We start from the raw sequence: 26277 nt of genomic DNA on the forward strand, positions 1-26277 counted from the left end.
ATTATTTTTTCTATACATGATCTGGATCACGACATGATCAATATGGCTGGTTAGCATTTCAGTATGTTTACTGACCTACATCGACACTCGTACAAAACTAGAACCCGTCTATCACCAGTGCAGGGCTACGTGTATATAGATATTATTATACGAGATTGTGTGTTGTAATGATTTTATGAAACAAGTGTCAGGATATTTTTACTGCCTGATCAAGAGCGAGGGTAATACATGAATCCTGACACGAGTTTTGTCAAATCTGTACAAGCCACGCCCAAGTGTAATAAAAACATTTTTTATCCATATTATTATTGCTAGTTTTTTTTATGAATAACAAGGGTCGTCTCAAAATGTTGCAACCACAGCTAGAAGGAGATGATGAAATGACGTCATATTCCACATGCAAAGTCTGAGCTAGGACCGAGGACAGCAACTAATGCTTCTTAAAATTACGTCATTACACTTGTTATTACATGTGTGCTTCATATGATATTTATTCACTTGGTTATGTTGAACAATGTGGATAATAACCATAAACATGCCCATAGTGCAGGCCTAAACACACATGTACACATGTACAGGTACCTGCTTGTTCATGTACTGAAATTCATGAAGGAAATGTTTCATTTAACAATGCACTCAACACATTTTATTTACAGTTATATGGCATCAGGCATATGGTTACGGATCACACAGATATTGAGAAAGGAAACCCGCTGTTGCCACTTCATGGGCTACTCTTTTCAATTAGCAGCAAAGGATCTTTTATATGCACTGGCTGGAAAGAGAAATAGCCCATTGGGCCCACCGATGGGGATCGATCCCACACCGACATCAAGCTAGCACTTTACCACTGGCCTACGTCTCATCCCTGAAATTAAGGACTACTCAAAGTGACAGACCCTAGTTTTAACACACTTAGACATATTTTTTACTATTACAGCCATTTATATGATCGTTAAAAACAAACTTTACTTATATTTTATTGTTTAGGTTATCCATTTCCATTCAATCGAAGTGTTTCTGGTCATCCTGGAGTTTCTAATACAAAATACATGTTTCATTTTTTTTTTTTTTTTAAATGCATGTGCAAATTTAACGTATTAAATATTATAGCTCATACAGCATGTGAATTTATATGGTGTCAGTATTGTAATATCTTTTAAAATGACTCACCGTAATCTAAGTTAGGGGAGCAATTAATAACTCCCCTCCCTCTCTCTTTGACGGTGAAGTCTGTGCTTACCGACAGGTAGACAGGTGTACTCTACAGGTAGTGGTTAAAATTAACATTGAATAGAATTTCCTCACTTTGCTGTTGGCAGTATTCAGATTTATTAAGCAGAAATCAAACAATAATTATCAATCTTCACTATTAATGCCCTGAAATTTGTAACAAAAGTAACAACAATAAAAAATATCAACAACCACCAAACAATGTATATATATGTAAATAATAGGGGTTTTTTTCAATTGATTCATACACATGTCTGTAGGTATATACAACAACAACAACAACAACACTACCACCACCACCACCACTACCCACAACAACCACCAACTAAATTTATAATTTATGTAAAATGGTTTTATTTGATCTATTGCTGTGTTCGTACAATGAATTACCTCATTATCAACCATGCAGAACTAATATGGGCAAATCAAAGAGCTGCTGCCTAATACGTGAAGTTTTCACGAAATTGGAGACTAAGTGAGCGATTGCCACTGCATGCGTGTGATGTTTTTTGGTGCAGGAGGAAACCGCGGCTTTAAATAGACCCATTTAACTCAAAGAATGTGAGTTATTAGCATGTTTTGCCCAAACTGTGATGAGTTACACACTCTTAGATAGGAGCTACACAGACATGCTTATTTAGGAATTGGCATGTATGAACCTTCTGCAGACAGGTGTAGTTAAAAGTTCAAGTTGACGACACCACTAGAGCACATTGATTTATTAATTATCGGCAATTGGGTGTCAAACATTGGGTAATTTTGACATATAGTCTTGGAAAGGAAAACTTAAAAGTTTGCTGTTTAACGACACCACTAGGGCACATTGATTTATTAATCAACAGCTATTTGGGTGTCAAACATTGGGTAATTTTGACATATAGTCTTGGAAAGGAAAAGTTAAAAGTTTGCTGTGTTTAACGACACCACTAGAGCACACTGATTTATTAATCAATGGCTATTGGGTGTCAAACATTGGGTAATTTTGACATATAGTCTTGGAAAGGAAAAGTTAAAAGTTTGATGTGATTAACGACACCACTAGAGCACATTGATTTATTAATCATCGGCTATTGGATGTCAAACATTTGGTCTCTGACATAATAGTCTTAGTAGCAATGGATATTTTATATGCACCATCCAACAGACAGGATAGCAGAAACCATGGCCTTTGATGGTGCACTGGCTGGAATGAGAAATAGCTCAATGGGCCCATCAACAAGAATTGATCCTAGACTGTCTGCGCAACAGGCGAACACTTTACCACGGGGCTACGTCCCACCCCTAATACCTGTATTAATTAACGAATCAGTAGACACGGTTGAATCTTGTACAGGTAGACATCATACATGAAGGCGGGCGTATAGTATGGATTAGCCAAAATTAATCATTTAAGAAAAACGTTTAATAGTAACATGAAATCTAACAAGGTTTTTTTGTTTTTGTATCTGTGCTTAAGTGGCCTCATGGGCAATGCCTTTATGTGATGTCAAACATCACATACCCACAACATAATTAAGTTGATGACATGGTGAGGCATGTGCCGTCACGCTATGAAACTATTGAAAGGGTTAATGATAATTTGTATGCTGCTTGTTGCAACATATTAATAACTTTCAATAATAGTTTATTCACCCCAGCCCTTTACAAATGGTAAATATTTTACAGTGCCTCATAGAACTACTTGTAACTAGAGTCGATGCAAATCAATTAAATCATATAGCCCTGTGCTTATAAACCTTAAAGTGCAGACTTTAATCAAGTCCAGACTTTAACGTCATGGCAACGCCATTCAAATAGCATTTGTTAAAGTCTGGACTTTATTAAAGTCTAGACTTTAAGTTTTATAAGCACGGGCCATGCTTACAGGTAAACATATCGTCCAACACATCTATATGTCTTTTTCGACTTGATGAAGGTGATTTGTACGTTCATGTGCGCGCATACACTTTACTTAATACCTGCTTTTGTCACTGACAATGGGGGAAGATTTGTACAGCATCTTACAACAGATTCAGCAATTTACCAGTAACCTCAGTGAACACTTGAACAAATACCATTCGACATGGTTTCCCAGTGTGACATCACATACTAGTAGCCTGTTATTTGCAGTCTTCATGTTTGCATGGTAAATACACGCACGTAGGCAATCTAGTCACCGAGATATTACTGTCAATGTGCTGAACATTGTACCTTTGTAGTCTTGCTAGCATACTATGGGTACTGTTTAAGCATGATTTAGAACCCATGTGGTCAAATGACTGGTGTATTAATAGGGAGAAAAGGGATTCTAATTTTTTGCTTCCCAATTTAACGAGAATTCATGGAAATAAAATTAAATAATTAATCTTTATGTATATTTTTATAAGAACAAAGAATTTGCCACAAATTTGGAATACATTTTCAAAATCTAATTTTAGGGATAGTGGTGACAGACGGAGCTGTTTTACATGCAAAAAATTAAATTCTATTTGAAACAGACAAACACAGGAAACAATATGTGTAGACAAACCAGCATAAAATAATTTATGGTGCATCTCACCCCCACCAACCCCATGTGATAACACTGGAACCCTAACAATCATGCTGAACAATTGCCCAAACATCTGAATATTGTGCCATTAAAGTCAAAAAAAAAAAAAAAATTAAACTTAATTTGACCAAGACTTTTCTCTAATTTTGTAGGGGGTACAGTTCAGTGGTGACAGGAAACTATGTTAATAATCTTAAATTCAATGTGTAATATATTGCTGTATATTACAGATGTATGTGTAATAAGTCTGTGGTACCGACGTGTATATTAATCACACTGGAAGGGAGTGAACCAAACGTAACATGTGCCTTCATTTCAAGTGCTTGTAACAACACCTACTCAAATGTATAAAGTGTTTCCACGTGCTACAGTCACATATTTGTAATATCCCAGCATGCAGTGTTGTTCTGAGGGAGGAGCCCACTGTGCAAATACCATATGCATGAAAGAGCAATGCGAGTTTCAAGTCTTAGGACTGTTTCAAAATGTAAAACAATTTGTATTACTATTAACAGGTATACTGCAAATATTAAATTGCATGTACGTAATTATTGTATTATTTAATTTTTATAATTCTTTTATTTAAAATAAGAGGGGGTCGGGTGGAGGTTGCAATTATTTTTCCCCCCTTTTTTAAAATCTAACAACTATTTAAATTTGTATCTCTCTCTCTTTTTTTTTTTTAAATATATGTACTTAAGTTGTTGGCAGTTTTGTTTTTTGGAGGTTTCCTTCTTTGGGTGGGTGGGTTTCAGAAGAAATGTGTGTGAATAAGTCTCAGTATGATTTACAATTAACATATAAAGGATACTCCCTGAGTGTCTTGTGATATCATAATTTATCAGCACGAGTTGATAAATTATGATATCACAAGACCCGAGAGGGGGTATTCTTTTTAGCATCCATTATCATTATTTTCATTTATGACAATTGTGAACAATGTCAGTATTGTGGGTTGAATGTCACTATATGTGGCAGTGGTAGACTTGTTAAACTAGCAGAACGACAGTGCCGTGACATCACTAATGGTAGGTTTAGCACTGAAACATACACAGTGATGTAACAAAAGACGCGACATCTCCTTGGAGAATATCACAGGAGACATCGCAAATTATAGAGCCAGCAATATCTTATAAAAGCTTTTAATGGACGATAAATTTTGATTTTAGCCTTACAAAGAGATGTGTCAAAACAAAGAGATGTGTCAAAACAAAGAGCGGTGTCAAAACAAAGAGATGTGTCAAAACATCTTCATGGATCTGCCCTATTCTGCCCCCTGCTGTATATAGTTTAAATAAAGTTTTCACTCATCAGATCCAGGACAGAACAGCTGCGATAATTTCTCATGAACAGATTCCATTATTTACCACAAAACTAATATTTTGAGATCCATCTATAACAGAGGCAGACTAAACAAAGCTGTACTATTTAGGCCATTATAAAATAAATATTAGTTTTTCATCTCTGCCCATATCAACCATAAATGCCTTCCTGTTTGGGGTTTTTTAAATTGGGGGATGGGGGGGGGGGGGTATAAAATTCTTCCTGTATGGTATTTGCAATGTCCTCAAAATATAAAATAAAAAATAAAATATCATCAATATTCCCATTTAAAAAAACAAAACGAAAAATAAAATTAGGGTGAAAATCTATCATTTAATTTATAATGGCCGTATGTTCATCTGTCACGTTATATTACAGGTACATGCAGTGTCATAACACTACATAAGTCACAATCCACCCATAAATATTTACCATGCTGCACATACGAACACATATAAATTCAAGGCTAGCTCTAGGTGAGCCAAAAAAATTTGCCAAATTGTTTATTAAACTCCAAAAATTGCAGAAATCAACAGTTATTTTCTAAAACATGTCAGTTATTACCTAAAATGATTTTGCCAAATTAAAATAAAAATCACCAATTGCTTTCAAAATTTGTATTTTGGCGAATTTGATGAGTACCAGAGATAGACCTAAAATTACATATGGCTTATGTATCAGTGTTCTGGAAACAGAAATGGTTGTCTCGGCCATGTCCGACCATGTACAATAAGTAATTACTGGAAGGAAAGCAGTCTCCTGTCCAGCATCGTCCAGTAATCTCAATAAATTACCTGACCATCTGGCCACAATGGCACTGCCATCTTACAGCAGATATAATCAATGTTCTCAACAGAGGATCTAATATTAGACATTGATTGCAGGAAGTGGCACAAGACACTACGTGAAGTCTTGGCGACAATCAATAACTTGCTAAATACAGGCAGTCCATTCACTGAGCATGTGTACATACAATAGCAACCAGCAATGTGGCATGCCACGTCACATATGTGTGTGTGTGTGTATGTGTGTGTGTGTGTGTGTGTGTGTGTGAGTACGGACATATCTACAACTAAATATCACACCTACAACTATGATTATGTATCACACCTACAACTATGATTATGTATCACAGCCACTATAACTGTGTACAATCACTACAACTATGTGTCACAGCTCCAACTATGTGTCACAGCTGCAACTATCACAACTAGAACTACATGTGTCACAGCTACAACCATGTATGTATCATGCTTACAATCATGAGTCACAGCTAAAATTACTATCACAACTACATCTATAAATTACAACCACTATCAGAGCTACAACCACTATCAGAGAAACAAATATGATCAGTTACAAATATGATCACAGTTACAACTAAGTATCACAGTTACAAATATGTATTCAGTTATAACTATGTATCACAGCTACAACTATTATCAAAGAGCTACAACTGTATCACAGAATTACAACTATGTATCACAAAGCTACAACCAGTGTTTGACAAATGCTTGAGAAAATAATCAATATTTTCATTCTTCAATATAATTGTGCATGTGAATTTTGTGCAAAACCAGTCATGTCACAGCTACAGGGGTAGAATTAAAAAAAATTCAGGGCACGGCCATTTTGGCTTTGGGTTTGAGGACATTTTTGGGGCACCAAGGCCAGTGGGCAGGGCACCAAGGGCAACATTTCTTTCAAGGGTAGGGCACCAAGGCCACTTTCTGTAAAGTTTTCACTGATGTGAGTGAGAGATGAGGTTCCATTCCACAGGACACACAATGAATGAAATAAAGTAAGTGATGATTTTTTTCTCAACAAACGAGTAATTTTAAGACTAAAACTAAGTGAAACAGAAGAAAAACGGTAGTAAATCGTTGATTTTAGCAAAATTTGAAAACTAATTGTAATAGGTTTTTCAAATTTTGATTCAAACTGGCAATTCACTACAGTTTATCTTCATTTTTCCCTTTTTTATAACCAGATTTACTCTTTATATTTTGAAAAAAAACTTGAAATACATAGCAATACAGACAGTTTACAGTGTTTTGCCAGCCAAATGGCTTCAGTCGATCACGTGACTCGGCGCGTGACGTCACCGTGAAACGTCCTATAAAAAAGTGCGTTTCTCCCATTATCGCTTTTAGATCTTGGCTTTGTAATTCCCTTGTAGCCGGTATTGTTTTTATTTTGGAGCCAATCAATTGCTCAATCAAAAATTCCCTCTTTTAGGGAAATACTTTATTTTATAATTTATACCCTTTTGACCTGAGCACAGAAAAAAATATTTAGTCCTGACATAAATATTTATATTTCAAAATTTTAATAATAAAAAGTCCATTAATTCAGTAAATGATTATTATTAAAGCAATAGCAGTCTATTTCGCCTTTTCTCCCATGTGATCTTCCCTGCGCAGAACAGTCTTTATAGAGCGACTGCGCAGTTACTTCTCAGCGACCACGTGGTTCTCGGATCTGTGGCTTGTAAACAATAACAATATGGCTGCGCCCATCGAAATTGCGTGTCTGAGAGTCGGCAATAATTTCTTTGGATTTCTGTTCTTATGGATGAATACACGGCAAGAGACAAATGCTGCAAAGTTCAATTTAGTTGGTACCAGGCATGAGAAGGGCACTAGGGCATACAAGGAAGGCAACCACGGCTACTTATGGCCGTGGACACAGTCCAATTTATCAGGGCACTGCGTCCAGTAACAAGGGCACCTATGGCAATAGCCGTAGTGCCGTGGGCCAAAATCGATCCCTGCAGCTACATATTCATGTCACATATATATATACATTCATATGTCATAGCAATAGTCATGTCACAGCTACATATACATTTATAATCATGTCACAGCTAATCACAGGTACAGTATTAATATGTCACAGCTACATAGTTATTACATATGTCACATAGTTTACATTGTTATTACATAGGTCATAACACAGCATCATTGTCATATCACAGCTAGTCATATGCCACAGCTACATACATGTCATGTACTCCCTTGTTCAGCTATTACATCTAGCACACAAGAAGGGGAAGAAAATGTTTCATTTAACAACACACTCAACACATTTTATTTACGGTTATATGGCATCAGACATATGGTTAAGGACCACACAGATATTGAGAGAGGAAACCCGCTGTCACCACTTCATGGGCTACTCTTTTAGATTAGCAGCAAGGGATCTTTTATATGCACCATCCCACAGACAGGATAGTACATACCACGGCCTTTGTTACACCAGTGGTAAAGTGTTCCCTTGATGCGAGGTCGATCCAGGATCGATCCCTGTCGGTGGACCCATTGCACTATTTCTCATTCCAGCCAGTGCTCCACAACTGGTCTAACAAAGGTGTAATCGAAAAGAGTAGCCCATGAAGTGGCGACAGTGGGTTTCCTCTCTCAATATCTGTGTGGTCCTTAAACATATGTCTTACTCCACATAACCGCCATAAATAAAATGTGTTGAGTGTTGAGTTAAATTTCATTTAACGTCGCATTCAACACATTTTAATTACAGTTATATGGCATCGGACATATGGTTAAGGACCACACAGATATTGAGAGATGAAACCCGCTGTCGCCACTTTATGGGCTACTCTTTCCGATTAGTAACAAGGGATCTTTTATATGCACCATCCCACAGACAGAATAGCACATACCTGGAACGAGAAATAGCCCAATGGGCCAACTGACGGAGATCGATCGATCGATCGAGAGAGAGAGAGAGAGAGAGAGAGAGAGAGAGAGAGAGAGAGAGAGAGAGAGAGAGAGAGAGAGAGAGAGAGAGTGTGGAAGGGAGAGAGAATGAGAGAGAGAAAATGAGAGGGAGAGAGAGAAAATGAGAGGGAGATAGAGAATGAGAGGGATAGAGAATGAGAGCAGGGTTTCTGCCAGAGGGTAAAACGGGTATGGTGCCATACCCAAATTGTTTTGCAAATTTTATTTTTTTAAGTTAACCTTTTGACAAAATTAATCAAGTGCTCTTATCATTACTGTATGATTTTCTTAACCTTAACCCTAAATCTAACCGATTTTCTTTCTGGGGGAGGACCCCCATAGTCCCTGCTGACTGTGGTTGCATTCAATTTCATAGTGCCATACCCAAAACCACTGGAGAGAGAGAGAGAGAGAGAGAGAGAGAGAGAGAGAGAGAGAGAGAGAGAGAGAGAGAGAGAGAGAGAGAGAGAGAGAGAGAGAGAGAGAGAGAGAGAGGAGAGGGAGAGAGAAAATGAGAGATAGGGGGAGAGGGAGAGAGAAAATGAGACACAGACAGACAGACAGACAAGAGAAAGAGAGAGATTCTAAATTTGACCCAAGTTACGAGCTATAAAATGTCAATAGATCCAAATATTTGAACAACAAAAGGAGCACAGCTGTCGTGAACTGGGCAAACCCAGCTCCTCAACAGATGCTATGTTTATAGTCCACTTTACACTAAAGCATCTCTCCGCCGTTTCTCTTGCGTTAAAATACTCTTTAAAATGTTTTAATTTTTGATGAGTACAAGGGTGAGGAGTTAAAGGGAGGTCAAGGAATAGGGAGTGAAGTGATACGTGACGTGGAGATCGGCAATTAAGGAAGCTTATCTCTGTAGGAGAACAAAAAATCGATCGCACCGACAAGATAAGTTCACTGTAACTAACCGAAACACCGCCAAACTTACCTTGAAACTCAACTGGATGGGTTCAGAGTCGTCCAGAAAACGGATACTGCAGGTGTACTCCGTCTGCAGGTCGCTTTTCGTACTCCTTTTGCGGAACATTTTTTCACAGTTTTAGCCAACAAGCAGAAATATGCGGTTTTTAAAACAGTGACGCTGGCCGCAGAAGCATTCGGTCGATGAAATCCACAACTCGCCGTATTCAAGATGGAGCAGGTCACATGACGCTCAGGGGTCACGCTTTAAAGCAAGTGTCCCTAGCCTAAATTAATCTTTCTCGTCCCAAGCGTTTATTGAATCAACGTTTTGAGACCAGTTGGTAGAATTCCGAATTTTGTTTTGTGTACAGGGCAACGTGGTTGGATCACAAACATAAACAGGAAAATAAATTATAATTGTCCCTCATGATAAAGTAAAATTATTTTACTCGGGATATAAATTTGATAATAACTGGTAACTCGTTCAATATCCGGCGGTATATATTAAATGAATATCATTGTTATTTTGTCTTTCAAAAAGCAAACACAAAAGCAAAAAAAAAAATACACCAAAACTACACACACACACACAAAGAAAACCTCAAAACAAAAAAGAAGAAAAAATAAATTTAATTAAAAAACAATTCGTAAGAAATATTTCGTCTGAAATTTACACAAAAAACAAAACAAACAAACAAACAAACAAACAAACAAACAAAACAAAACAAACAAACACATCTAGCAAAGTAAAATCGTCTAAACAAATGAACGTTGTATGACATATTGGTGTAACTATGTAACATTATGATATACTTAGTAATAACATTTAATAACAAGTATTAATTTTACAAAGCAGTCCGTTAAACCATTGTACGCTACCTCTGGTTGAACTCAGTTAAAGTTTGTTTTGTTTAACGACACCACTAGAGCACACTGACTTATAAATTATCAGCTACTGGATGTCAAACATTTGGTTTCTTAGAGAAAAAACCTGGTACATTTTTTTTCATTAGTACCAAGGGATCTGTTATATACACATACAGGATAGCACATACCACGGCCTTGGATATACCAGACGTGATGCTCTGGCTGGAACGAGAAGTAGTTCAATGCGCCCACCGACGGGAATCGATCCCAGACAGATTGCTTGGTTTGTTGTTTGAACCTCAAAAGTATTATGTCTAAAGTCTGTGTGTATGTGGTGTGCTTTCGACTGTTCTAACATCTAAAGTTTGTTTTAAAGTCCCTGCCCCCTCCCCCCCCCCCAAAAAAAAAAAAATGTAATAATAATAAATAATAATAAAAAATAAATAAATAAATAAATAAATAAATAAATAAATAAATAAATAATAATAATAATAATAAAATAAAGAAATAAAGAATCAGAGGCAGATTTAGGGGGGTCAGGGGCCCGCCCCCCTAAATTTTGCGACAGTTATAATTTTATTATATATTCATTTTCACCCCCCTCCCTCCGAACCTCCCCCAAAGTTCCCTTGGCATTCCGCCTCATGTCATTGGGCCCACGCCCCGAAATGGATTTTCGGTAATCCGCCACTGATAAATAAATAAAATAAAAATAAATAATAATAATAAATAGTCGGCTTTGTTTGTTGTTGTTGTTGTTGTTTTGTAGTTCTATTTGTTGGTGATTGTTGTTTTTTACGCTCTCCTCGTCATTGTCTTTGTCTCTCTTCATTAACCATGATGCCCCCTCATTTGCCCCTAGTACCCTACTAGTAAATGTTTCCCATCACATTTTCTATATAGCCAACTTTTATGACTTTGACTTTACCCCCAAATGACCTCAATGTCATGATGTGTCACAATAATTGTCATTTGAGGCATTATTTCTGGTATAGATGGCGCTGTACATTAGCAACTGGAAAATTTGAAGAAAATTAAAAAATGTTGACACGCGCGGGTTAAAGTTACATTCTTTGGTTACCATATTATAACATCATGTACAAATGTGAAATACAAGCTCAAATGCACTTTTACAAAAGTCATGTGTGTTCGCTATGAATGGACAGCCTGTTGTCAGTTTCAGTTAACACGTGCGTTTGCCGATTTCAAATTGTAGGGTTTGTCTCAAAAAATTAAAAGAGAAATCTTGCGCTGTACGAAGAACGTTCGGTTGACGATACGGTACTAGAGTCTTCAGTTAAACCGGTTTGATCTTGACAACGTATTATCGACAGTCGTACCTTCCTATTTCTGAACTGATATTTTATAAAGTGTTAGTAGAACTTTCAAAGTTTAGTTTGTATACTAGTAACACATTAATCATGTATATATTTTAAAAATAAAATATACTAAAGTAGACAATGAACGTTTTCACTTCTTAATTTTACGTGTTAAAATCGACAAATTCAAATAAATATTATTTCGTTTGGAAAGGGTAAAGTTGGGGAGGGGGGTTGTTTGACGACGTCAAAGATAAAGCATATTGATTTAATAATCATCCGACCCCATACAACTGTAAATAAAATGTGTTGAGTGCGTCGTTAAATAAAACATATCCTATCCTTCCTTCCATCTGTTGTAGCGGGGGGGGGGGGGGGGGCAAGGCGGGCAGTTACCCCCCCGCGAAAAAAATCCGAAAAGCACTATAGAAACTTAAAGAAAATTCTCTTCTTAACTGTTTAAGGAGTTTTAGACTATTAACTACTCAGTTCCCCCCCCCCCCCACCCCAACAAAAAATCCTAGCTACGGCCCTGTGGACGTCTAACATTTGGTAATTTGACATATAATCTTAGAGAGGAATCGGGTGCATGTGCAGGGGGAGGGTATTGAAGGTCAAAACCCTTACTTGCCCAAGCTTAAAACAAATTGAAATGTATTTCTGGGGGGAGCATGGCCCTATATAAACTTCGCTTAACACAGTCTATAACCCCAGCCCCGCTGAAATCCCTGCACACGCGCAAGTTTTTAATTTCTTTGACAGCGGGACATAACCCGGTGGTAAAACGTTCGCCTGATGTGCGGCCGGTCTAGGATCGATTCCCGTGGGCTCACTGAGCTATTTTTTTGTTCCAATCAGTGCAACAAAGGCAGTGGTATGTGCTGTCCTGTCTGTGGGATGGCGCATATAAAAAGATCCCTTAATTTGCTACTAATGACCGGTCTTGGTGGTGTCGTGGTTAGGTACAGGGTTCGCAGCCTGGTACCGGCTCCCACCTAGAGCGACTTTTAACGACCCATGGGTAGGTGTAAGACCACTAATAAAACTTTAAAGACAGGCGTACGCGCTCCCACTTTTGCACGGGGGGGGGGGGGGGGGGGTAAGGCTGGTTTTTGCCCGAATTAAACGAAAATGCCCGAATCTGGAAAAAAATCATTCAATCATTTTAGCATCACTACCAAACAGCTATATAGGGTTGCAAACGAATCACTACGCATTTTTACATGGATTAAAACTAATTTTGAAGGTTGAATGATGGTATTTAATACATGTACATGGTAAAAAGCTTTCGGATTTACCCATTTTGCCTGAATATCTGTATAATTTTTGCCAGAATCTGATGTTTTGCTCCAGCACTGGGGTGGGTGGGTGCAGTTTGCCAACCCCTACCACCTTTCTTGTACGCTTACGCTTTTAAAACCCTCATTATAATTATCATCATCCTGTTCTATTAATTTCTATTGGGCCTCCACTCTTGTCAGGCTATAATAGGAAAAAAGCAACATGCATATTGGGATTAGGCCAAGGATGCGAATTTCTGTTTTTTGCCGGCGGAATTCCACGCCGACTTGCGGGCCTCCGCATAGTGTGTTTTGTGTGTATATAAAACTGTCACCACGGCCGAACTGACAGCAGTGTTGTCATCGTCGTCGCCGACGTCGTCAGTCGCAGAATGATCCTCGTTTTGATGGGCGTCTGCGGCTGTGGGAAGTATGCGCTCACCTCGTGTTCACATGATTCAAAATCAGCGGGGCGGAACGTTGTTCCCGCCGTACACTGATAGGTCCTTGCCCTCAGAGCTATCGTTGCGTCACGTTAGAACCTGCGGCGATACCACCACACTTAATAGTAAACGAGTAGAGCAATAGCTAACCGACCTCGGTGGTGTCGTGGTTAAGCTCATCGGACTACAGGCTGGTAGGTACAGGGTTCGCAACCCTGTACCGGCTCCCTCCCAGAGCGAGTTTTAACGACTCGGTGGGTAGTTGTAAGACCACTACACCTAACTCAATCTCACTAACCATTAATAACTAACCTTCTGTCCTGGACAGACACCCCGGATAGCCGAGGTGTGTGCCCAGGACAGCGTGCTTGAACCTTAATTGGATATAAGCACGAAAATAAGTTGAAATGTTATAGCTAATACACTCGGGCACGGATGCAAATTTTTTAGAAAAAGTTTGTTTTGTTTACACCACCACTAGAGCACTCTAGCTTGAATCCGTCAATAGCCCACTGCAGGGGCAGATGCAAGAATTGTCTTGGGAGGGATGCCGTGATTTTGAAAGGTGTCTGCAATATTCAGGGATTTGGGTGCAACATTTAAATATATAGCCCACAGAATTCAAAAGTTCATTATCAGGCATTATAATATGTTTACCTGAAACACAAGGCTTTTGTTGGTTGAAAGCCCCACTCCCCTGTTCAAAGCATATATTATATTTATTTATTCTTTAATATCGTTCTAGCCAGTGCACCACGACTGGTATATCAAAGGCTGTGGTATGTACTACCCTGTCTGTGGAATGGTGCACATAAAAGATCCCTTGCTGCTAATCGAAAAGAGTAGCCTACGAAGTGGCGACAGTAGGTTTCCTCTCTCAATATCTGTGTGGTCCTTAATCATGTGTCTGATGTCATATAACCGTGAATAAAATGTGTTGAGTGCATCGTTAAATAAAACATATCCTTCCTTCTTTATTCTTTAATATATATATTTTTCTGGGGTAGCATGACCTGAATCCCCCTAGAAATGTCACTTGTCACAATCGATTAGTTTACATGAACAGACAAAGATGGTTGAAAAAGTTACGTTTTTTATTTGACCATTTTATCATAAATAAACTACACTTTCTTACTGTTGGTTTTTAGTTTCATGTGTCAAATAAAATGTAATGCTACAAATTAACAAAGTAAAATTTATAATGCAGGATTTAAAACAAAAAATATATTTCTGAAACTACATGAATAGTTCTCTGATGGAAGCATACCAAAAATTACCCACACCCACACCCACTATTCTACACAACTTTCTGATGTGGACTAAATCTGTCTTGCATTTGCAGGGATAAGAGAAAAGTATAATTATTAATTACTGGAATAAAACACTGATGTATGTTACATTTGTTAATAGCAACACCTGTTTATTGCTTTTGTAATGGATTGTTTGTTTGTTGTAAAGCTGTTGGCTCTAAGACCAATTAACACTTATTTACAGTAGCACTTTGCATCCATGGGTTAATTAGCTGCTGCTTCTTTTGATGCAGTCTGCAGGGGTTAATAGGGCATTACAATAAAAGGTTTAACTAGTAGTGCCATATAAATTATAATATGTAAAGTAAATAATGTGTAGTGTTTTTCTTAACTTGTTTAAGCATGGTGCAACACCATCTAGCACCATCTCGTCTTAAAGGTCTACATTTATCAAAAACGTAAAAAAAAAAAAAATGTAGGAATTTTTTATTTTTTTTAAAGAATTGCATTTTTCATGTTCGGGCTGTACCTAACGATATCCCGAACATCGCCCGAAGACAAAAACAGATAGGCCTACCGAATGTTAATGCGATTTTTTCTAATTTTTTTTATTTTTCCTACATTTATTGTTTTAACATATACAGTAAGACCTCATTACAGCGACCGTCGTTACTGCGACATTTACACCATCCAACCACAAATTGGCGGGAACAAATGTACATCAGTGTTATTCTGTTCATTGCAACGGAATTCACACCTCCCGACACTGACACAGCAAATTAGGAACAAACGTGCATCCGACGTCTGAAAACACCTCTTTACAATGACATTACATAATCACAGATACTGTAGCATATTGGCAGTACACACTTAGATTCCTTTATCTCGTAGTGAGCCGACTGTGTCACATGCTGTCTGAGCTACCGATGTCTGCGAAATAAGACTAGTTAACCAATTAAAGGATTAACTTCGAACAATAAAATCGTCTATTTTCATATTTTGTAAACGAAACAGGTACCAATCGTAGATGTCTATAACCAAGTAATGATTAGACTGACAATGAATGCGCCTTCTTTAATATATTTAATGATGTTTTTTAAAAACATATTTAATGTATGTATGTGTATTTGTTGTTTTTAATAATAATTGCAATACATTAATTATTTAAATGCTATCCAGTCATCAGTTAATATTAATTAGTATTTTTTATAAAAAATATTTTTCCTACATTTATTTTTTTAACATATATAAATGCATCATGTTGAGGTGTATCTTTGTGCCAAATATGAACAATGTACACCTCGGCATTAACATTCAGGCTTTGTTTTTGTCTCCGGGCGACGTCCGAGCTACGGGCTGCAAATAGGCTGACCGCATTTAGCTCGACAGATCATCGTCGGTGTACTACGGTTCAAACTGATAGGGAAGTACCCCTAACGGATTTTCTCCTTCTTCCTCACCAATCGAGGTAGCATTAGAATAAATAGACAAATGCGACAAGTCCGAAATGTCCAAACTAACGTCTGCTAAGAATGAGCTATTTTCCGAAGAATTATTACATGCTGTCGCCATGCTAACCTACTAATGAATGAGTGGAATTCACCTGATGCTACGTCACAGGTCAGATACAGGTCAAATCGATTGGATCAGTGTTTTTTCCCCCCCGAGCGTTTTATAAAAAGTCGCTTTATTAATAATTGGGGTGGTATTTTTTTTTTTTAATGGTTAATAATGTAATCTTTGTTTTTTTTGTTTTTTTTATATACTGTGTATTAATAATGTGCCATGATTGTGGACCTACCGGCCTCAGTGGCGTCGTGGTTAGGCCATCGGTCTACAGGCTGGTATGTACTGGGTTCGGAACTCAGTCGAGGCATGGGATTTTTAATCCAGATACCGACTCCAAACCACTTGCACCGACCAGTGATCCATAACTGGTTCAACAAAGGCCATGGTTTGTGCTATCCTGCCTGTGGGAAACGTAAATAAAAGATCCCTTGCTGCTAATCGGAAAGAGTAGCCCATGTAGTTGGCGACAGCGGGTTTCCTCTCAAGAAGTAGGTGGTCCTATCTGATGCCATATAACCATAAATAAAATGTGTTGAGTGCATCGTTAAATAAAACATTTCTTTCTTTCTTCGATTGAGGACCTTTAATCAGCTCAATGCTGCCCTGAGAGCAAACAAGCCTTGTTCAATAATTAGTTTTAAAATTGCCTTTATAAAACACTCGGAAAATGTATTATTAATTAATAAAATATCCCTGTAATATATTTTGCCATTTATTTATTAAATCAAGCACATTAATTAGATTTATTTTTATTTTAGTTAATTTTATGTATTTAAAAAAAAAAAGTGTTCTGAAAATGGTGAAAATGTTCTAATTTAAGCATTTGGTCTACCATGCCTTGCCAAATTTCTAGGGAAAATGCAGAAAATGGATGGATGGGTGAGTGGTTTGGGTGGAAGGATTAGTGGGTATTGGGTGGGTGGGTATCTTGTGGGTGGATGGATGGATACATTGTAAACATGGAAAAGCGGGTGGATGGATCGATGGATACATTGTAGAAAGATGGATGGATAATGGGTGGATGGATGGATTATATAGAGATGGGTTAGTGGGTGGATGGATTGGTTGATAATTATATTGTACACAGATGAATGGATGGGTGGATGGTTTTGAAAGGAGGTTATATTATACTTGTCCCATCAATCAGTCATCACTGTTTTATCTTTCAGGACAACAGTTGGAATGGCACTGGCAGAAAAGGTAATGACTGGTTTTAAACCCCCTACAAAACAACCCCAAACAAACAAGCAAATAACCTCCTACTATTTATAGGATATTAAACAATGACATAACCATGATACGAAATGGTAGTGAGTTTAATATCCTATTTATTACCCATAATCGATCTTAATTTATATCACTCATCTCGTTTCGTTGACGTTCCTGTAAGGTTGTAGTGCACCAGTTGATGATGTCATGGTGTGATGTCAAAAGTGTTACGTCCCACTTGGCGTTCTAGTGGGACGTATCACTTTGATATGTACCAAGATATTTTTAGCCATATGGGTAATAATATAAATTCAGCCCCAAACAAACTAATAACACTCCTACTATTATAAATTGTCTTGACCCATACAGACCAGTGCTGATGGTTTAACCATGGATAGAAGTATTGAACTAGTGTTTATTATTTTGTATATTACTTTTATCGATGGGTGGACGTCTTTTAACTGGTTATTTACATTTGTCTTGAGTTTGCTACTATTGTAACCTATTTTAAACTAATGAAACATTTTTAATCACTAAAATTACATGTTAATGTTAAAGTTTGTTTTATTTAATGACACCACTAGAGCACATTGATTTATTAATCATCGGCTACTGGATGTCAAACATTTGTTAATTTTTGACATATGGTCTTAGAGAGGAAAGCCGCTACTTTTTTCCATAGTTGCAAGGGATCTTTTGTATGCACCATCCCACAGACAGGACAGCACATACCCACGACCTTTGATATACCAGTCATGGGGAACTGGTTGGGATGAGAAAAAAACATAAGAGAATGGATCCACTGACGTGATTCGATCCCACGATGCAAGTACCTCAGGTGAACGCTCTACCGACTGAGCTAGATCACGACTTGGAAAAATGTATGCACAATTTTGAACATTTAAAATTGACTTAATAAAGCAAAATAACCTTGCAGTCATGTTTATTTGCTGGGGAAAAAAATTGCCATAGGGAGGCTCAAAATTGTGGGCAGTGGGTGGTAAATTCTGAAGTTTGAACCCTGCGAAGGTGATCATTCGATTGCATTTAAAGTCCGAACCAAATCGTTAACAATTACGATAAATGACTCTCCTAACTTTAATTACGGTTAGATTTTCTCCACTTTTTATTTGCAAACATAAATCGTGGAAAAAAACCCTCATTACATTGACATGGATTCCACATATTAAACTGAAACCACATGACCTATATTGACTTTGTTAAGATCTCCTAGGAGAAAACACATGCAATTTATCAACGTCTACCATTTTGCTTTTTGGTGGAATATTCAAAGAGTGGTAGCAGCCTAAGTATGTGACGTAATTAATCTGACATCATGATCAGTGTGTTATACCTTAGTGCATGTCATGACGTTGTTAGATTACATCATATCGACCCACCCCTCTTGAAGAGTATTCCATAAACAAGCAAAATGGCAGACGGCAAAAAAAGTGCATGTATTTTGCCCAATGCAATCTCAGCGAAGTCGATATTGGTGACATCATTACAGTCTTGTATGTGAAATCTGTGTCACTGTAATGGGTCTCTTTTTTCATGATTTGTGTCTGAACAAAATTTGGGGGAAATCTAACCGTAATTAAAGGTAGGAGAGTAATTTATCGAAGTTGTTAAAAATTTGGTTCGGACTTTAGGTGAAGTTTACCACAAGTTACATAATACCCCACCACCCTACCCCCACCACCCCACCCTGAGATGTGAACAATGCGAACTGTAAGGTTTAAGATTATTTTCCTTCTATGTGAAGGGTCATATGATAGGATTTCTGCACCTAAATAAATAATAATATTATATACCTTTAAATATATATTTTAAATTTATTATTTCAGCTGAATTGTATTTTTCGAGATGCCGATGAATTTCATTCTGAAGAAAATAAAAGGAAAATGTCACAGGGCATTCCATTGAGTGACGAGGTAATATAGATACGTTTTTTTTTTGCAATGTATGTTCAGATTTGAAGTCTTATTAGAAATCTTGTTCCTGACATTGAATGACGATGGGGTGGGATTTAGCTCAGTCGGTTGAGTGCTCGCTTGGAGTGCTTGCGTCACAGGATCGAACCACCTCAGTGGATTCATTCAACTGACTGGGGTTTTTCTCGTTCCAACCAGTGCACCACAACTGGTCAAAGTCTGTGGTATGTGCTTTCCTGTCTGTGGGAAAGTGCATATATAAAAGATCCTTTGCTGCATTAGGAAAAATGTAGCAGGTTTCCTCTCTAAAACTATATGTCAGAATTACCAGTTTGACATCCAATAGCTGATGATTAATTAATCAATGTGCTCTAGGGTGTCGTTAAACAAAATAAACTTTATTACTTTTTTTAAATGACGACATAACAGGCATATCATGTACCTCCCCTGGCACTCTTGGTTTGCAATGTATGTTCAGATTAAAAATCTTGTTAGAATCCTTATTATCCTTGACACCTGTCCCCACCCGCTATTGACCCCGGTCGGGCTGCTGGTGCTCTCTTGCACATACCAGTGCGGGCAGTCCCTCCTCCCATTCACCCCACCCTTTTTCTGTCCTGGACTGGTGAGCCAGCATGGGTCGATACCTGCACCCATGACAGGTGTGTGCTATAACAGCTTGCTCTGAATATGCATGTTACGCCCTATGACCTGACCTGACCTGACCTGACCTGACCTTGACACCTGTGATTGAGATGTGGCCCAGTGGTAAAGCGCTTGCTTGATGCACAGTTGATCTAAGATCCTCATTGGTGGGCTCATCGGGTTGTTTATTGTTCCAGCCAGTGCTCGACAAATGGTGTAATAAATATGTGGTATGTACTGTTCTGTGTCCCGTTTGTAGGATGGTACATAATAAGGATGTCTTGCTGCTAATTGAAAACTTTAAAGTTTGTTTTGTTTAACAATACCACTGGAACACATTGATTAATTAATCATTGGCTATTGGATGTCGAACATTTGGTAATCCTGGACACACAGTCATCAAAGGAAACTGGCTACATTTTTCCTAATGCAGCCAGGAATCTTTTATATGCACTTTCCCACATACAGGAAAGCACATACCACGGCCATTGTCCAGTTGTGGTGTACTGGTTGGAATGAGAAAAAAATCCAATCAACTGAATGGATCCACTGAGGTGGTTTGATCCTACTTCCTTCCATTCCTTTTTTTTTTTTTCTCCACCCCTCCACATGGTGGTTAATTATTCTTAGGGAAATACTGTTCAACAATCAGGATTTAGCAAGTACCCTTTAAAAGTTAAAGTTTGTTTTGTTTAATGGCACAATGAGAGCACATTGATCTATTAATCAATGGCTATTTGTTGGATGTCCAACATTTGGTAATTTTGACATATAGTCTTGGAGAAGAAACCTGCTACATTTTTCAATTAGCAGCTAGAGATCTTTTATATGCTCCATCTCACAGACAGAACAGCACATACCATGGCCGTTAATATACCAGTCATGGTGCATTGGCTGGAACGAGAAATAGCCAAATGGGTCCACCGACAGGGAATCCCACACCTTCAAGTTTTGGTAAGTCAGTCTGATTAGGTTTTTGTAATGATCACAGTGCCAGTGAGACAGGTTGACTCAGTCTGATTAGGTATTTGTCTCATTCAATTTTTTTTTTTTTTAAGGTTCACTTAGATTTTCTAATTTTATTTCCTTTCAACTTATTTTCGTGCTTATATCCAATATGGCTATCTGGAATGTCTGTACAGAACAGTGGGTTGGTTATTAGTTGGTAGTGGTTAGTGAGAGAGAAGTCAGTGTAGTGGCCATACACCTACCCACCGAGTCGTTAAAACTCACTCTGGGTGGGAGCCGGTACCAGGCTGCGAACCCTGTACCTACCAGCCTTATGTCTGATGGCTTAACCACAACACCACCGAGGCCGGTCATTTTCTTATACAACTAATGTAATCAGTGTGTCAAATCTAGAGCATTTTTTAAGGGTGATTCTCCAACCCCCACCCGTTTTATACATTCTACCAGCATTGTAACATCCTGCCAGCATTTTCTCTTGCATGCATTTACATGTAATAATAATCAAGATTTTATTTTATAAGCTGTTAAGAGTAAAAAAAAATTAATATAACAAATTGTTTTTCAGGACAGAATCCCGTGGCTAAGATCGATTCACGAGTTCATCAAACAGTAAGTTGTAATCAGCTCACCATGGTACTAAAGGTGCAGTCATACAGTGCAACTTTGAGCAAACTATTTACCTAGTATGTTAATTATAATGCTAATTATAATGGCTTCATGCCAGCTGTATTATTACAGTCTGAACTAGCGACTGTATATATTAATATTTTAGATCGGGGCAAGTATACTATAGTCTCCCATTTCTAAAACAGTAATATTCTGTGGATAGTATCCAGTGTGTTATGGATAGTACTAAAATAGCTTTAATCTCTTTCACAGGTTAAGCACCAATGGTGAAACTGGTGTAGTAACATGTTCTGCCTTAAAGAAGATGTACAGAATTATATTGCTGACAGGGGAGGTAACTGCAAATGACTCCGGCCAGTCTGACCACCAGCTCAGTCTTATTTGTGTATTTGCATGGCGACTACACAGTCCTGGAGTCTCGTGTGTCTAGTAGACAAGGCCACTTCATGCCAGCGATATTATTACAGTCTCAGCTGGAAACACTTGAGATACCCGAAGAGAATGAACATGCCATAACTGTTGATATAGACCAGACCGTTGATGGTATAGTGGAATATATTGTGTCACATGAAAAGTTGAGTCATATACAGTGACATGCCATAACTGTTGATATAGACCAGACTGTTGATAATATAGGCCCTAGTGGAATTTATTGTGTCACATGAAAAGTTGAGTCATATAAAGTGACATGCCATAACTGTTGATATAGACTAGACTGTTGATGGTGGTAGTGGCCTTACACCTACCTACTGAGTCGATAAAACTCGCTCTGGGTAGGAGCCGGTACCAGGCTGTGAACCCAGTACCTACCAGCCTTATGTCTGATAGATCAACCACTACACCACCAAGACCGGTATATTAAAGCCACTAACCCTAGTTAATATCCAGTGTAAAATATTTTTGATTACGGGTTTTATAGCGTTAACTTAAAAATTAATTAAAAATTTTGCTTAAAATTCTGGCAAATCCAAAAAGATTTCACCTTCAGTGTACAGGGAATTTGTTCCTTGTATATTTGCGCGACTACAGTTTAAAGAAAGCTGTATGGATTTTTAGGTGTTATTGTTTTTCCCATGCCAGCTAAACCAGACACCCAGAAAACCATGTAAAAACAGTTAAAAAGTTTTGTTTAACAGCACCACTAGAGCACATTGATTTATTAATCATCGGCTATTGAATGTCAATTTTTTTTTGTATATAGTGTTTGAGAGACGAAATCCACTACGTTTCCATTGGTAGCAAGGGATCTTTTATATGCACCATCCCACAGACAGGATAGCACATACCTTTGATATACCAGTCATGGTGCACTGGGTTGGAATGAGAAATAGCCAGTGGGTCCACTGTGTCAGTGAGGATTGATCCTAGACTGACTGCACATCAGGCAAGTACTTTACCACTGGGCTACGTCCCACCCCACAGAACCAAGTAAAAAGTCCTGTTTTAAGTGATGCCATACATCCCGTTTGGAGAGGTTCAGTCCAGACTGGTAGTTAAAAAGAGACCATGGAAAACATCTGGCTTTGAGGGAATTCTAGTTTATAGATGGTTTGGTTTCGAGGATTTTTCCTGCATTATTCCCCCCCCCCCCCCCCCCCCCAACCTCCAATGACAACACTATTATAATTGGCTTAAGAAAGTGTTTCAAAAACCAAACCCCATAAAATAATATGTATATGTATACAATCTCTCAGCCCTTCTGGATCAAGTAGAACATTTAGAACGTTTGAATCATCTGACACTAATCCAGTAATGTTGTTTAACAAGACCGTGTACATTAAAGGAACACTCACTTCACTTATGAGCCTTACCTGTAGATAAGGTGCATGCTCAGACAATCAACACATACTAACAGTCTGAGAAATGAAAAACGCATAAGTTTATAATTAATAAAAAAGAAAGATTATTCCTGGGGACAGCCATTTTGTTTTGGTTTTGTCGCACCTGGAAGGGAAGTGACATCGGCTTCTATCAACTAATGCTGTATGTACACTGTAAATGTAGTGACTTAAGAAAAGGTGCTTCACTGTGATGACTTTAAAAAAAACCCATAATGCCCTGATAAAATAATAAACTATTTAACTAAACATATTTCAATGTGTATCAACAGCATGAAATACGGTTACAGTATTTTTCTGTCTGCAAAAATCAAAAGAAAAACATGCATAGCCTACTAGTAGGTCTAGTAGTATGTTTGAGCAAAACCGACAACCCAAGTGATAATTTCCTTTTCTTCGGAACTTCTTAATTGGTCAGTTCTGTGATTTTACATGGGATTTTAAGCAGTATAATGTGCATTAAATATAGTTGAATATACATGTCGGTCCAAAAGCCTGGCCCAAGCACCTCTTTAACATTAAGTTTTGCATAAATGAATAAATGAATGAATGTTTAACAACACCCCAGCACAAAAACAATGAAGGAAATGTTTTATTTAACGACGCACTCAACACATTTTATTTACGGTTATATGGCGTCGGACATATGGTTAAGGACCACACAGATACTGAGAGAGGAAACTCGCTGTCGCCACTTCATGGGCTACTCTTTTCGATTAGCAGCAAGGGATCTTTTATATGCACCATCCCACAGACAGGATAAAACATACCACGGCCTTTGATGTACCAGTCGTGGTGCACTGGCTGGAGCGAGAAAGAGCCCAATGGGCTGGCTATTGGGTGTCAAACCAATCAATATGATTGAAAACCAGATCAACATTATCATAAGTTTATTAATTAACACATATTTCAGTGACTAAAGCTGTTTATAGTGGCACACTGTGTCAGTCCAACTTGTATCCACTTTATACATAATTAATTAAATTATCATAATAATATGTCCACAGTCACAAGTTTTAACAAACAGTTTTGCAAAACTGGAACAACAGATCCTAACACACAATTGTAACCGATATCTTTGGATGTCGGTTACAATTGTGTGTTAGGATCTGTTGTTCCAGTTTTGCAAAACTGTCTTTGGATGTCGGTCAACATCATAGTGACCATTCAAATATTATGTAACGTTCGAGGGGGTGGATGGATGTAGATCCAAACATTATAATAACATTACAGGAGGTTGGTAGGTGAAATGAACTAAAATCTCTTTTTTTTTCCAATGTTTCATGTATGTAGTTATGGCTAGACGTATACACACAATAACGATTATAAATCGAGTTGAAATTCGTATTTGCGCTTTCCCAAATTGCAAACAGTATGTTAAAATTAGACAACACCCTTCGTATGACTTGTTTGTGAAAGTGTGTGTGTGTGTGTGTGTGTGTGTGTGTGTGTGTGTGTGTGTGTGTGTTCAAGTGTCATGTAACATTTTTCTGGTGTAACGGAGCATTACAGGGGTGAGGGAGGGTGTCTAATTTGACAAAAATAGCATTACGTAATATTTGAACGCCCCACATACCATACACAACCCATCCTATGTGACAGTCCACCGTTGTTATCAACATAACAGTTAGCAAAAACTGGAATATATATTAAAACCATTAACACAACATTATTACATAATGTAATTTTTCTACACAAATCCAGTCTAGACGGGCATTAAATACTAGCACTTTTAATAAAGCATAAAATTAATATTTTTATCATCCATTAAAGGGACACACCCTAGTTACGGCTAGATGTTAACCATTACGGCGTTGTTTTTCGCTATTAAACCCATTTTTTCACAAATAAAATTGCACTTTAATTACCGTTTATTATTTAGAATATACATTTCCATTCACCTGAAGTGTTTTTTGGTAATTCTGGTAATCCTGGTGTTTGTAATACCACAAAATGCATTTTTCGTATTTCTGAAAAAAGGACGCACGTTTGAGAAAAAACCGTTGAGCAGACAAGGTCTAATCTATTTTTAGACGGGATATTTCTATTTCAATGTCACAGACGTTGGTATACCATGTGACCGTTATCATTTTGGTTCGGTTTGTTTTCTCGTGCAATCAACATCCGATTTGTTGTTCATTTGTGAGATTTTTCTTCACAGTTCGTGAACATTTTCAGTAACAAAGTTCAGACAAGTAAGTATCTCAATACAAAACGTTACAAATAAGTCCTACGATATCTGGAGAGGGGATACAACCAGGACAGAACAGTTGGAACATGTCCAGGAGAGGTGAAAAGAACGCACCCCAAGTCTGTGCGCACTCTGTGAATTTTGTCGTGACGTAGGCATTGTTGCTTCGAGCGACATCTACCGGTGACATCAGAATACAAACTTTCAAAATTATTTCAAGCAATTGGGACATGGGGATTCCCATGGTATTTATCGATATAAAACCTGCTTTTTCACTCCATTTGATAAAAACGTGATCTAAGTGTGTTACAGGTTTGTAGATTAACCAAATTATAATTTATTTTCGCTGGATGGAACTAGGGTGTGCGGCTTTAAAGGCTTTTGTAGGAGAT

The 26277-nt window shown here is 37.8% G+C and overlaps 2 protein-coding genes across 9 annotated transcripts in view; one reads left to right on the forward strand and one right to left on the reverse strand.

The window, feature by feature from the left end:
- The window catches only part of LOC121384511 (FERM domain-containing protein 5-like), a 118684-nt gene extending 108717 nt beyond the window's left edge, over positions 1-9967 (reverse strand). For all 8 annotated transcript variants that reach the window (XM_041514956.1, XM_041514938.1, XM_041514986.1 and 5 more), the window contains exon 1: positions 9770-9967. In XM_041514956.1, coding sequence (XP_041370890.1) covers positions 9770-9868 — 99 coding nt within the window. In that variant the 5' untranslated portion in view covers positions 9869-9967. The remainder of the gene's footprint in view (positions 1-9769) is intronic.
- Positions 9968-13458: 3491 nt separating this feature from the next.
- On the forward strand, positions 13459-24328 carry LOC121377951 (probable gluconokinase). Its single transcript, XM_041506048.1, is given in 6 exon segments — positions 13459-13640; positions 17642-17672; positions 19529-19615; positions 21795-21838; positions 22109-22195; positions 22197-24328. Coding segments are annotated over 6 exon segments (540 nt in total). The 5' UTR covers positions 13459-13602; the 3' UTR covers positions 22450-24328.
- Positions 24329-26277: the final 1949 nt, after the last annotated feature.

Source organism: Gigantopelta aegis, chromosome 2 (genome assembly GCF_016097555.1).
Source record: "Gigantopelta aegis isolate Gae_Host chromosome 2, Gae_host_genome, whole genome shotgun sequence".
Classification (NCBI taxonomy): Eukaryota; Metazoa; Mollusca; class Gastropoda; order Neomphalida; family Peltospiridae; genus Gigantopelta; species Gigantopelta aegis.